The sequence below is a fragment of the Geotrypetes seraphini genome, chromosome 13, assembly GCF_902459505.1.
Source record: "Geotrypetes seraphini chromosome 13, aGeoSer1.1, whole genome shotgun sequence".
Classification (NCBI taxonomy): Eukaryota; Metazoa; Chordata; class Amphibia; order Gymnophiona; family Dermophiidae; genus Geotrypetes; species Geotrypetes seraphini.
Window position 1 is genome coordinate 25087343 of NC_047096.1, and position 14480 is coordinate 25101822.

Consider the following 14480-nt stretch of genomic DNA (forward strand, 5'->3'; position numbering starts at 1 on the left):
ACAGGCAAAGGGGGCCAGGGACAGAGACAGACAGAAAGGACAGCGGGAGCTGCGTCAGGAGGGGTGCGGGATGCGGCAGTGGGAACTTTTCCAATGGGTGCAACTGGGCAGCTGTCGGGAACCTCTGATCAGGGGCAGAGCAAGGTAAGAGTATCATAGGGATAAGAAGGAGGGAGGATAAAAAAGGAAGGGATGCCTACTGCTGGACAGGGGGAGAAGGAAAGAGATGCTGATGGACAGGGGAGGTGAAGAAAAAATAACGGAGGACTAATGTTGGACAGGGGGAGAAGGAAAGAGGTGCTGCTGGACAGGGGGGAGGTAAAACAAAGGGAGAAGGGCTGCTGCTGCATAAGGAGAGCAGTGAAGGGGTGGTGGTGGACACAGTGGAGGTAAAAGGAAGGGAAAATGGACAGGGGGAGCAGGCAAGGGGTGGTGATGGACAGCCAAGGAAAAAGAAAGGCAGAAAGAAAGAAAGCGGCTAAGGAGAGAGAGAAAAAAAAAGACAGACACACACACATATGTTCTAGCACCCGTTAATCTAACGGGCTTAAAGACTAGTGTTCTATAATTGTTCAACTGCCTTATTTCAGCAGAGGGGACCTGCGGCTCAGGGAAATGTCTGATGGGCAATTCCTAGTTCTGAGTGAGTACAGCTGAGGGGATTTTCAACAAATGCCCTGTGGAAAGGCTGCAATCCTTGCACACCCATATTTAATTAAACAGTCTTGGAAATACTGATTTAATGCTTAGGACAGTTTAAAATTGTGGATGGACTTCCAACAAGAAACAATATATATCAGGGGTCTCCAAAGTCCCTCCTCGAGGGCCGAATCCAATCAGGTTTTCGGGATTTCCCCAATGAATATGCATGAGATCTATGTGCATGTACTGCTTTCAATGCATATTCATTGGGGAAATCCCGAAAACCTGACTGGATTCGGCCCTCGGGGAGGGACTTTGGAGACCCCTGATATATATACTCCATCTAGTTCCAGTAAGACCCCTAGCAGCGGCATTCTGAATGGGTTGCAATGTAGACATGAACTTCCATGGAAGTCCAGTGTATATTACAGTAGTCTATTCTGAAAATGACTAATGAAGAGACTGGCTTGGTAAACCAGGCTAATTAAAAAGTGGCCACTGTGTTAATATGTCTTTCCATGGTTAATTTTCATGAATGAATTATCACCAGGTTCTGGATCTTAGCTTAGCAATTGAGCAGAGGAAATTATAATATCCAAACATGGGTTGTAGCCCAATCCTGACCCACATTATTTATGCCTTCAGGTTGTACCAGAGCTAGCGGAGACTCCAGGAAACTAACAAGTATCAGATTTAAATAAATTGGGAGAAAAGCAGTATTTTATATCTCATTCAACCAACTATCAAGCTGTGAGATGTCATTTTAAATATCTGGGTTTAAAAGGGGTTTGGACAAATGACTAGAGGAGAAGTCCATAAACAGTTGTCAACCAAGTAGACCTTGGAGTGCTACTGCTTATCCTTGGGAGGGACCTGCAAGAAATATTTCTTGCAATAGGCCGGAAACATCTTGGTGACCTGGGTTGGTTGTTGTCAGAGATGGTGCTGGCCTTGATGCATCTTTTGCCCGACTCAGTACTACATATCTTACCTTCTTTAAGATCTTAATTCTATGGACAGTTGATCCTGTGCCTGGTGTTGGGCTTTGTAATCCCAGAGCATAAGACTGCTGCCATCTTTTACAGGAATAACTTCAGTATTTTCATATTTGATCCCTCTCCCACTCTTCCCCTGTTTTTTTTTTTTTTTTACTTCTCCCTCCTGGTACACATTGGCTAGTTATTCATTAGAAGAACGTGAAGTACTTAATACCTTACTAGCTATTCATTAACCTCCTGCAGGGGGCAGAGGCTTTCAGATATGCAGGTAATTTATCTCTATGCAGATTTACTGTGGGTAGAAATTACCCTCATGGTGGCTGCTTTTAATAAATGTTGTCTTTATATGAATGATACAAAGATACCTAGAGCCTACTTTTTATAAAGACATTGGTGGAAAGGTGATCTTTTTATATAGTATATGTGCCTCAGAACTTCGTACACAACATGCACACAAAAGTAAGTGTGATCTTACTACGGTATATGCAATATATACACTTTTACCCCCACACATGCATTCTATAGATTGTTATTTGTGCACATTTGTACCACTGGAGGCTTTCATGCTTCCGATAAGTTTAAAACGGTTCTCTTTTCTGCACTCAATCCAGTTGTTGTTGTTTTTTGCAACATCTGTTGTTTCCTTTTTTGCTTCTTTGTAGATTTTTATGCTTTTATAATAAAGGGGTCCTTTTACTAAGGCGCAATAAACGCTAATGTCCATTATATTCTATGGACACGCGCTAAAACGGCTAGCGAGCCTTAGTAAAAGGACCCCCAAGACTGCCAAGGTATGTGGCTTTAAAATACCACGTCTAGTTTTTCATAATGTCATAGGACCATAGAGGGGCATAATCCAAAGATACATCTAAGTCCGTTTTGGGCCTAAGTCACTAGTCGCCCAAAGTCAGACATGGGAAAAGGTCCATTTTCAAAAAATACGTCCAACATTTTTTTTTTTTTTTCAAAAAAATCATCTAACTACGTCCAGCCGTCTGATCGTCCAGACCACTAAGTCGTCTATCTCTGTACCCCATTTTTGTTTAAAAATTCATCCAAGTCAAAAACGCCTAGATAAAGGCCTTTTGGACGTGGGCGGGGTCAGCAAAGTGATGGACTGGACACCCAAACATTGTACCAGAGTAGTGGGGTATCTTACAGTGCACTGCTGTGAACTTCACAAGAAGGGTGCCACATACACATCTTACCACAACAACCTTATAGGTCATGGTGAGCTCTCCAGAACCGACTAGACCCACCTGTCTACCATCCCAATAGCCCTTATGGCTGCAGGTGCCATTTATATAGCAGTACATAAGGGTTGTTTTTTTTTTTTGGGGGGGGTACACATGTTTCACCATGCATGCAGTGGTTAGAGTGGCTTATGGGCCTGAGTCATCCTCTCCATGGTTCACTAGCCCACCCCCCAGACCCCTTAAGCCACCTCTGTGCAGCTCTACTAGGCTTTCCTATGCCAGGCTGCCAGGTGCTGATGTTCTGGAGGCAGATATGTAAAGTTGTTATTTCGATTTTTATGGCAGTGAGGGGGGAGAGGGGGGGGTTCAGTGATCACTGGGGGAGTGTGTAGGGGTCTGTACTTTGTCCCTACAGTGGTTATCTGGTCACTTTGGATACCTTCTTGTGACTTAGACCTGGTTTTAGATGGCTTAAGTCACAACGTCCAAGTTCCGTCTAGGCAGTGGTGTAAAACTTTCGGTTTTACATGCAGTACGACTAAGGGCTCCTTTTATTAAGGTGCGCTAGCGTTTTTAGCGCACGCTAACCCCGCGCTACACAGCTAGAACTAGCGCCAGCTCCATGCTGGCATTAGCGGTCCAGCGCATGCGGCATTGTAGCGCGCGCTATTCTGCGCGTTAAAGCCCTAACGCAGCTTAGTAAAAGGAGCCCTAAGTCTAGGATGGCCCAGGTCCTGCCCAAATCCCACCCTCACCACTCCTCCTACAACGCCTCTTTTAGCGGTGTCAGGTCAAAAGCGCGCCGGGACAAAGGCGCGCGCAGACAATTGAGCGCAGCGCGGAGGTGCGCGCCGCAGATAATTACAGTTTTTACGGCTCCGACCGGGGGGGGCATGGGGGGAACCCCCCACTTTACTTAATAGAGATTGCGCCGCGTTGTGGGGGGTGTGGGGGGGTTGTAACCCCCACATTTTACTGAAAACTTCACTTTTTCCCTGTTTTTAGGGAAAAAGTAAAGTTTACAGTAAAATGTGGAGGGTTACAACCCCCCAAACCCCCCACAACGCCGGCGCAATATCTATTAAGTAAACTGGGGGGGGCTCTCCAACAAAACCCCTCGTCGGAGCCCCTAAAAACTGTAATTTTCTTCGGCGCGTGCCTCCGTCTTGCGCTCAGTTGTCGGCGCGCGCCTTTGTCTTTCGCCGAGTTGTCTATGAACCCTTTTAGCTCTGGGCATACTCCAGCACTGTGAAGGCCTAAGTCAGTTTTAGATACATCTAAAACCTGGTTCGATTATCGGCACTTGGATGACTTGCCTCACTGATCGTCTAAGTGCCGATTTAGGACGGTTTTTAGACGCATTTCCGTTTCGATTATGAGCCCCTTATTATTTAGTTCACCCCTCTCTTCACTAGTTTATTTTTTGTTTCATTTGTTTCACTGGCCACTGCATTGATGGATCATTTTCACAGAGGATTTTTCACAATGTTGACATCATGTTTCACCTCTTTTACCCCCCTCTCCCCCCTCATTTTACAAAGCTGTGTTAGGCTTTTTTTATCAACTGCTATGGCGGTAAAAGCTCCAACGTTCTGAGCTTTTACCACCACAGTCGGCGATAAAAAAAAAGCCAAAAGTGGCTTCGTAAAAGGGGGGGGAGGGGGGGAGGAGGGTAGAGTTTCCATTACCACACCTTTTCGTGGATTAATTATCACCATTTGTCTTTTCACCATTTCATCTCACCTCACACAGTAATTCATCATTCACACCTTCATTTTTATTACATGTTGGGAGTGGGATGTCCGTCCCGTACCCTTTGTATACTTGCTTCTCGTTTCAACTTCTTTCTGATTAGGTTCTTCTTCGTCCTTTCTTCCTTTTCACTCCTTTCTTTGTCTCCTCTCCTCTTCAGGTTTATTTCTGGTTCTCCCGAACCCCCTGGTTCTCCCCCACGGCCCTCTTTGAGATATTTTGTATGTTAATCTTTTGGGTTTCTGGATGGTTCTGTTGAACCTCTCTGTTCACTTGCTCATTGCTGTTTTTGTTTCTTACCTGTTTCAACTTTTGTTATTGAAAACTCAATAAAAATATTTGAAATCCATTTTTATTACATGCGCACCACACTTATTCATGGTTAATTTTAAATAAATAAATATATATATTTTCATGATCTATTCTCTTTCCATCTTTTAGGATCCTATAAGACCCCTGAGAAAGGCATTTTAATTTTTGCTGAAAAATGGCCCGTGTTAGGTCATTTGTATTTTATACATTATTTGGGTTTTATCTTGTGGGTCACTTGTGACTGTATATACCCTTCATGGATTTTTTTTTTTTTTTTTTTTAGTTATTTGGATGCTTATTAAATTACAACCTGTTACCTCTGATCTTCTGTTCCACAATCTTTTTGTTGTTTTGCTGTAATAATGTGCACCCAAATTCCATAGCGCACAACCCAAAAGGACCTGATGGGCCACCGCGGGTGCGGACTGCTGGGCGCGATGGACCTCTGGTCTGACCCAGCGGAGGCAAATTCTTATGTTCTTATGGGTGTGATCACAGGAAGTGCATGGGTGGGTCAGGCGCATTTCTATAATTTGCATGCAGTGCTATAGAACACAGGGGGATGTGCAGCCAAACTGGGCGCTGGGAATTATACCTGGTTTCAGCAGATGTAAGTCCTGGTACTCAATACCCATTCTATAATGGATACTCATCTTTCTTATAGAATAGCATTGAACGCCAATTTTGTTTTATGTCGTTTACTGACTCTGTCTAGCCCGGGGGTCGGCAACCCGCGGCTCCAGAGCCGCATGCGGCTCTTTTCCACCTTTGCTGCGGCTCCGGTAGTGTGTCACGCAGGCATGCAGCTTACAAGTCCGGCGTCGCGGCGGGAAATAGCCATGCTGAGTGAGCTCAGCACGTACACAGCCGCCGGACCAATCAGCAAGCAAGGCTTTCATCTGTGTAGTGCTGAGCTCACTGCTCAGCATGGCTATTTCCCGCCGCGACGCTGGACTTGTAAGGTGCACCCCTGATAAAGAAATCATCCTGGCCGGGGTCGGTGTCATGCTCCGGAGATCTACAGCCTTCCTATCTCCCTCTCCCTTCTACCTGCTTCCGGCCACATCCCCTGCTCCGCGGCTCTCTTCGGCAACTCAGCAGCAGCGATGGACACAAGCTTCTGACGTCGGGGCCTACCCTCTGCGAGTCCCGCTTGTTTCAACTTCCTTTTTCCACAAAGGCGGGACTCGTAGAGGGAAGGCCTCGATGTCGGCAGCTTGTCTTGATCACTGCTGCTGACGAGTTGCTGAAGAGAGCCGCGGAGCAGGGGGGTTTTGCCAGGTGCAGGTAGAAGGGAGAGGGCCAGATGCAGGACTCTTGGGTGAGGGAGCAGAAGAGAGAGAGAAAGAGAGAGGGGAGGGAAACAAAAGGAAATATTTCATACTGGGCTGGGCCGAAGTGGAGGGAGGGTGGAAAGATTCTGGCTACAGGGTGCATTAACAAAGGAAAAGGGGGGGAAAGCTGAAAATGGAGATAGTGACACAAAGAAGAGAAAGAGTAAGCAGGACCTACTGAATAAGGATAGAGATACAGAGGGGACATGAAGAGGAGGTGAAATAGAGACATAGAAGTAATGCTGAAAAAGTGTGTGGGGGGGAGATAAAGACATTGAAAGGGCAAATGGTGAACATGGGGTAAAGACAAGGACAGAGACAAATGAAGATTCTGATAAAGTGGTGAGATAGGGATATAGGTGAGATGGACACAAAGAAGAATGCTGGAAAATAAGTGGAATGGTAATTCTGACAGACACAGAAGGGAAATGCTGGATCAAGGAGAGATGGGGCTCAGGCTGGATGGAATGAGGAGAAATGCCTTGTTGGCCCGGAACTTCCTCTCCTACGTCAGAATTGAAATCAGGGAGCGGAATGCTGGTCAGCGCGATGCTTCTGCAGGGAAGGCTTGGGATGGCAGTGGCTTGGGGGCTATTCCCCGATGGCGGTGGCAGCAAACCGAGTGGCTTGGGGGACGGCACGGAGACAGAAAGAAGGGGGAACAGGGAGACAGAAAGAAAAAGTTGGGGGAGAGAATGAGGTCTGGAGGAGAGGAAACATACAGGAGGCTGAAAGAAAGGAAGAAAGATTGGATGCACAGTCAGAAGAAGAAAGTGCAACCAGAGACTCATGAAATCACCAAATAGCAAAGGTAGGAAAAATGATTTTATTTTCAATTTAGTGATCCTGTATATAGCATTAAGATAAGAAACAATATATGCAGTGTTAGATTTGTTTTATAATGGTTTTGCGGCTCCAAGTTTTTTTTTCTTTTCGAAAACGGGTCCAAGTGGCTCTTTATGTCTTAAAGGTTGCAGACCCCTGGTCTAGCCCAAATTGGCTTATAAGTGTATAAATGACTACAAACACCACCCTCGTGATGTGCTCACACTGCGACCACGATCACGATATTCCAGGATTCATAACAACATCAACTATTATAAATAACTTGAATGTACAAAAATTTCTATAAATCCAAGCTAAAAATGAATCACAAAATCATGTATGAACCTGGTGCGGATTGCTGAAGGCAGTGGTGTAGTTTGGGGAAGAGGTGGACGGTCCCAGGCACTGTCTTGGTGGGGGCAGATGTAACAATCCAAACTGTCTGCCTCTAGCCAGCTTTGCCGAGGTCTTTCCTGTGAGGCATCCTGCCAGCGTCCCATAGTACCTTTGGAGGACCAGTGGAGGGAAGGGACTATACAGAGATGTTGGCCTGGGCGGAGAGGAGCAGAAGGAAGATAGAGAAAGATCTGGAGCAAAGGGGAGGGCGAAGAGATGCACCCGAGGTGGTAAAACAGAGGGATGAGAGAGAAAAAGACCTCAGAAAAAAGGGAAGGGAGAAAAGAGGAGGAGAGAAGCTGGACAGGAGAGATCAGAGGGAAGAGAGAGACTGGATTGGAGGAGATAGAGGGAAAGGTACTCCAGTACCTAACAAAGGGAGGAAGAGACAGAGATTCTAGATCAATTGGGAGGAGGGGGTGTTTGGAGGAGATGCAGAAGGAAAGAGGGAGAAGTTGAACACAGGAAGGAACAGGGGCACATAGAAGACATGCTGGGCTTTGAGGGAGCATAGGGAGAGGGACACAGAGAGGTGATGCTAGACCCATGAGGAGGGATAGTGACACAAAGGGGGATGCTGAATATGGAGGAAGGATAGGGACAGAGACAAAGGAGGGAAACACTACATAAGTTTTATTTATAGGTTCAAATATGCTTGCTTTTTGTGGGGTTTGAATATTGGAACTATGAAGGAATTCCTTCTCTTTCCCCTCTCCTCCGTCCTCACTAGCTTGAATTGATGTTATATAGGGCGGGGGACCATCTTAATTTTTCTGCCCGGGGTACTAGCAATGCCACTGAATGCCGGTGTGGTAACAGTTACCCCCAGCGCATATTTTTTTCTAGGAAAAACATATCGGTACTCAAATACCAGACCATTTTTCAGGAGTGGGGTGATCACTTAGTGGGGTGATCACTCCACAGTATCCAGGCCACCTGCAACCAGCCACAGAATCTATGCTCTTTTATGAATACTTGGGTCAATTTTATCAAGCAATGGAAAAGGTGCTGGTACCCCTGAGTATCCCCTCAATAAAAAGCCCTGGTTACCACGCTCATTCACTAAAAGCACATGCTCATTTCCACGTTACCTGCTTCGTGCGCCCTGACATTTTGATGTTGTGAGTATCATTTTGAACAACAAATGATGATGAACAGTTCTTATTATTGTCCATGCTTACCCTATAATTATATATTATAGTTGGTTATCATCATTATTTAGCAATTTTCCCCTTTTTATTTTATCTATTTAATATTTATTTTAAAAACTTATACTCCGTTTACACCTAAGCAGATTACAAAAAACATACAAACAAATGCAGCAAATAACAAAACAAAATGCTCAAATCAATACACCGCCAAATCTTGGAGTCCATTTACAAAGGCGCGCTAACTGATTTAGTGCATGTTAAGGTGCCCATTATATTCTGTGGGCTCCTTAGCATTTAGCGCTTGCTAAATCGGTTAGCATACCTTTGTAAAAGGACTCCATAATTTTGGGGGCTAACAAGCAAACAAACCATGCTATCTCTGAATTTGCCAGTCTAGCAAAAAGCTCTAAAAATATCTATCTATTTATCTATCTTACTTTAGCAATAGTTATCTCAATCTGAATCCTCATATATTCTGTTCTCAGTGGCCCTCCCTTCCTCCCCGCATACTCCCCCCTGCACCACTGCTCGCTCCACCTTCCCTTGCAGACCCTCAGGTTAATCTCTGATCCATTTTGACTAGATCGCCCGAATGAGTTTGCTATTCACACTTCTAAAGGGGCAGAAAGAGTTTGATCCAAATAAAAAGGGGCAGCTCCTGCCTGCTTCCAAAAATCTCCATCCAAACTCCTGCTTCCCATGTGACCAAGGGAAATATTACCCTAGGCCCGTTAATGTTTAATGCAGTTTGTCTCCAATTAATTGGCTGTCACACCAGTCTTTCAGCCTCAAATCTGTACCTCTGCTGGAGACTGAACGCTACAGAAACTCTCAGGAACAATGGGTGATGGTAAGGTGCCTGATATAGCTTTTAAAACAGAATGAAAGCAATTCAGAAAAGAACCTTTTCTGTCTGTCCTTATCTTATTGCCTGTACATTTTTACTCTTATTTATTTAATTTATTGCACTCTCCATCTTCTTTCATTTTTATCCCTCTAGTCTTTCTTCTCTTTTCCCTTCTTTTTCTAACTTTCTTCATCTACTTTGTGCTGCTTTTTTTTTTTTTTTATCATATCTTTGTCGCATTCATTCTTTTTCCCTCACTTTCTCCTCTCTGGATCTCTTCATCTTTCCTGTGTTAAGGAACGCTTTACTGCTGTTGGCTTTTTTGGCGAACTTGATACACACAGGCATCCCGTCGAGATTCTTCAATTTTTTTTGTGGCATTTTTTAGACCCCCTATTTTACCATGGACCCCTGACGAAGGTTTGTCCGAAACACGGACTGTGTTGGGTCCCTTTATTGGTAAAAGGGTTTTATATATTGTGTTCTTGTCATATTAAAATTTGCCTGCATCTTGTACACAGTCTGCAGTTTTGTTTTGCTTGCTCCTGGCTGATTTTTTCTGCAGATCTTTTTTGGATCCCCTTTTTTTGTTGTTGTGTAACTCTTAAATCTATCTATCTATCTATACAAAGGTCTGTTCAAAAAGATCCAGGACTGATTTTATAAAAAATTTATTAAACAATCTTACAACTTATTCCATTGGGTCCCCTTCAAAGTACTCCCCTTCCCTACCTATACACTTTTCCCAACATCGTTTCCACTTCTGGAAACGGTCCTTAAAAGCATCTTCAGGAATTGTCAAAAGTTGCTGCGTCAAATTTTGCTTTATGTCTTCAACGGTGTCGAATCGCTTTCCTTTCAGTGTGGATTTATGTTTAGGAAACAAGAAGAAGTCAGCAGGGGCCAAGTGAGGAGAGTAAGGTAGCTAGAGAAGAACTGTCATCATGTTTTGTGCAAAATTTGGGAATTTTGATGCATTCAAAACACCTTCCATGACTCATGACCTGTTCCCCATAAGCCACTTTCATCATTTCAGAAGTTTCTGTAACGCTTTTACCCAATTTGAAACAGAACTTCACGCTGTAGCGCTGCTCATTGAGGTCACATATGATCGCTGATAGCTGATCTCGAAAACACACTTTTACAAAAACTTCTGTAGCTCAGAGACAAAAACAGATGCCAATAAATGGAAAAAAAAAGGAGGTTACTAGTGAGGTTTCAAGATATTCAACGCCACCTAGAGTTTTCTAAAAGAACTTCCCATTGGTGTGCAATTCAAACCGTCCTGGAACCTTTTGAACAGACCTCAAATATATATGTTGAATTGTATCCATTTATTTATTGGGGGGGGGGGGGGAGGGTAAAGTTGTGTCCTGAAGAATTAGAGCTAAAACAGCAACTCCCATCAGAAATAAGCAGCGATACTGAGAGGCTGATGCTTTTGCATCGATCTTCCGTGCATAGACCCCTAGAGAACCTGCTCTTATAGGCTGCTGAAAGCTGTATCCTCTCTAGACTCTCTGCCCTTTGGACTCGGTATAGGAGAGAGAAGGAGATTCGTACTGGGGGAGTGGGGGATGGGGGTGTGGTGGGAGGAGCAGGTTTCTGAACCATAAACACAGATCTCTCCTGTTGCCTGCTTTGATTCAGCACATTATACAGATGTGACATGCGTGGATCCTGTGGGAGTAATACACAGATAAGTAAGACACAGACTGAACAGATGATAGATTAGAAATGAATCGAGTTCTTCTAAGAAAGATAGAAGCTACCGGGCTGAGGGCATCAAGAAAAGCATACGCAGGGTGAGACCAATGGTCCATCTTGTCCAGTATCCTGTTTCTAACAGTGGCCACCAGTCCAGGTCATAAATACTTGGCAATGCAAAATAGTAGCATGATACCATGCTATTGATCCCAGGGCAAGCGGTGGCTTCTGCCATGTCTATCTCAATTTAAATTTGCTATAAGATTCAGGGATAATGAATTACAGACCTGAGGTCAGAAATAGGCTATGATATCAAATCATTCAACTGACCCAGATTGGTAACAAAATTCATCTTTATTATGAAAGTTTTTTGAGACTGAATCAAGCAATATTCTATGGAGTTAGTGATCAAAGTTTTTATAAAACAACAATGACTGGAAGGTGAACTCTTCACCCAAGGGAGGTTTTCAAGCCTTCCTTACAGAGTTCCACATCTCTGAGTATTTTTATAAACTTTATTTTGATCACTCTCCATGAATTTTGTTACCAATCTGGCTCAGTTGAATGATTTGATATGTCTATCTCAATAGCAGACTATGCACTTTTCCTCCAGGAGCTTATTCAAACTCTTTTTTAAACACAGATACGTTAACCGCTGTTACCACATCCTGTGGCAATGAGTTCCAGAGCTTAACTGTTTGTTGAGTATTTAATGAGTGTCCTCTAGCTGTACACTTTGAAAGATTTTTTAAAAATCAATTCACTCTTACCCATTCTACACACAAAACATAGAATATCATTTCTGCAAATTGGCACTTAACAAAATAAGATAACACTCGTTTAAGCTACAATGGCAAAATAATGCTCAGAATTTAGGAAATGGGTTGGTTGGGCTGAGAACCTTTCAGCATCTCCTCATACCTCTATCATATCTTCTCTGAGCCATCTTTTCCAAGCTGAAGAGCCCTAACTTCTTTAGCCTTTCCTCATATGAAAGAAGTTCCCTCCCCTCGAATTTTGGTCGCTCTTATTTGAACCTTTTCTCATTCTGCTATATCTTTTTCTACAAGTTTATTAGGATTTTATATACCGCCTATCAAGGTTATCTAAGCGGTTTTACAGTCAGGTGCTCAAGCATTTTCCCTGTCTGTCCCGGTGGGCTCACAATCTATCTAACGTACCTGGGGCTATGGAGGATTAAGTGACTTGCCCAGGGTCACAAGGAGCAGTGTGGGATTTGAATCCACAGCCCCAGGGTGCTGAGGCTGTAGCTTCAACCACCACGCCACACACTCCTCCTCCTCTTTTCGAGATGTGACCAGAATTGCACGTATTACTCAAGGTGAGATTGCACCATGAAGTGATACAGAAGCACTACAGTATTCTTGGTTTTATCTACAATCCCTTTTTGTAATAATTCCTAGCATCCTGTTTGCTTTCTTGGCCACTGCTGCACACTGGGCAGATTTCAGCATATTGCCTATGACGATACCTAGATTTTTCTCTTGGGTGGTGGCTCCTAAGGTAGACCCCATAGCATCAAGTAACTATGATCTGAATTACACTTCTCAATGTGCATCACTTTGCATTTGTCCACATTAAATTTCATCTGCCGTTTGGATGTCCAGCCTTCCAATTTCCTAAGATCTTCCTGCAATTGTTCACAGTCACAGATTCCTTGGAGATTGTGTTTTCCACCTCTTAGGGCAATAGTTCACTATCCCCCTCCTTTGGTGGTAAGAACTCAGATGCTCATAGAAATTCTATGAGCATCAGAGTTCTTACTGCTGAGGCCGGCGCTGAAAACGCTAGTGCAGCTTTGCAAAGGCGGGGGCATATTTCCCTCTCGGTCTCATATATTATGAGCTTTCACCCTTACTCAGAGTGCATCTGTAATGACAACCCCTCTTCCCAAATTCTTGCATCATCTTGGCAATCTGCATTAATGTGCTATAACTCCAACTAGTCACCAAACCCTGCACCAACGGACAAAAGAAAGCAAGGAAATTTGGTAAACATCTTCCATTGCCCTTTAACCTTTTAAGCATCATCCACCTCCACATATTCTCTTCCAGACCCCTCATCCCATGATCTACTCTCATGCCCTTTAATTCTTCAGATTCTCCATTATGATGGAAACTCCTCATACTTAGCTGTCATAGGTACCCACAAAATTTGAGTGTATGTTGATGTACATAAGAACTTAAGAATAGCCTTACTGGGTCAGACCAATGGTCCATCAAGCCCAGGAGCCCGTTCTCATGGTGGCCAATCCAGGTCCCTAGTACCTGGCCAAAACCCAAAGAGTAGCAACATTCCAGCATCTCAAAGAATAGCAAGATTCTGGAACCCCAACGAGAGCAACATTCCAGAGCTGAGATTGTGATGTCATAATGCCTAATTTCACAGTGCCTCAGAGCCAACTTCATCAGTGATGTTAAAATGGCTTAATTGTCCTTTACTTGGCTCATGTAAGAACATGCCATACTGAGTCAGATCAATGGTCCATTAAGCCCAATAACCCGTTCTCACGGTGGCCAATCCAGGTCACTAGTACCTGGCCAAAACCCAAGGAGTAGTAACATTCCAGCATCTCAAAGAATAGCTAGATTCTGGAACCCCAATGAGAGCAACATTCCAGAGCTGAGATTGTGATGTCATAATGCCTCATTCCACAGTGCCTCAGAGCCAACCTCCTCAGTGATGTTACAATGGCTTAATTGTCCTATACTTGGCTCACATAAGAACATAAGAATAGCCTTACTGGGTCAGACCAATGGTCCATCAAGCCCAGCAGCCCATTCTCACGGTGACCAATCCAGGTCACTGATAATTTTTGACAGAGTGAAAAATCGATCCACTTGTACCTGTTCTACTCCACTCAGGATTTTGTAGCCTCTCACTGAGCATATTTATTTATTTATTTATTCATTCATTCAATTTTCTATACTGTTCTCCCAGGGGAGCTCAGAATGGATTACATGAATTTATTCAGGTACTCAAGTGTTTTCCCTGTCTGTCCTGGTGGGCTTGCAATCTATCTGGTGTATGTGGGGCAATGGGGGGGGGGGGTATTGGGTGACTTGCCCAAGGTTGTAGGGAGCAGTGTGGGTTTGAGCCCACAGCCTCAGGGGGCTGGGACTGGGACTTTGGCCACTGTCTCCACACTCTCTCCCCCCTTGAAGATGATTATGCTCCAGTGTGACCTGATTGCTTAGAAGTGGCACTGGTTACTCTCATACAGGAGGCCAGGGTTCAATTCCCAATATCAGCTTTATGTTCCATCTCTAGCAGTATTCAAATCCAAGCTAAAAGCCTTT

The 14480-nt window shown here is 44.0% G+C and overlaps 1 protein-coding gene across 1 annotated transcript in view; it reads left to right on the forward strand.

Moving 5' to 3' along the window:
• Positions 1 to 14480, forward strand: part of FXYD6 (FXYD domain containing ion transport regulator 6) — a 106494-nt gene that overhangs the window by 83101 nt on the left and 8913 nt on the right. The window contains exon 9 of the mRNA XM_033918692.1: positions 9426 to 9456. Within this exon, the coding sequence (XP_033774583.1) occupies positions 9426 to 9456 (31 nt within the window). The remainder of the gene's footprint in view (positions 1 to 9425; positions 9457 to 14480) is intronic.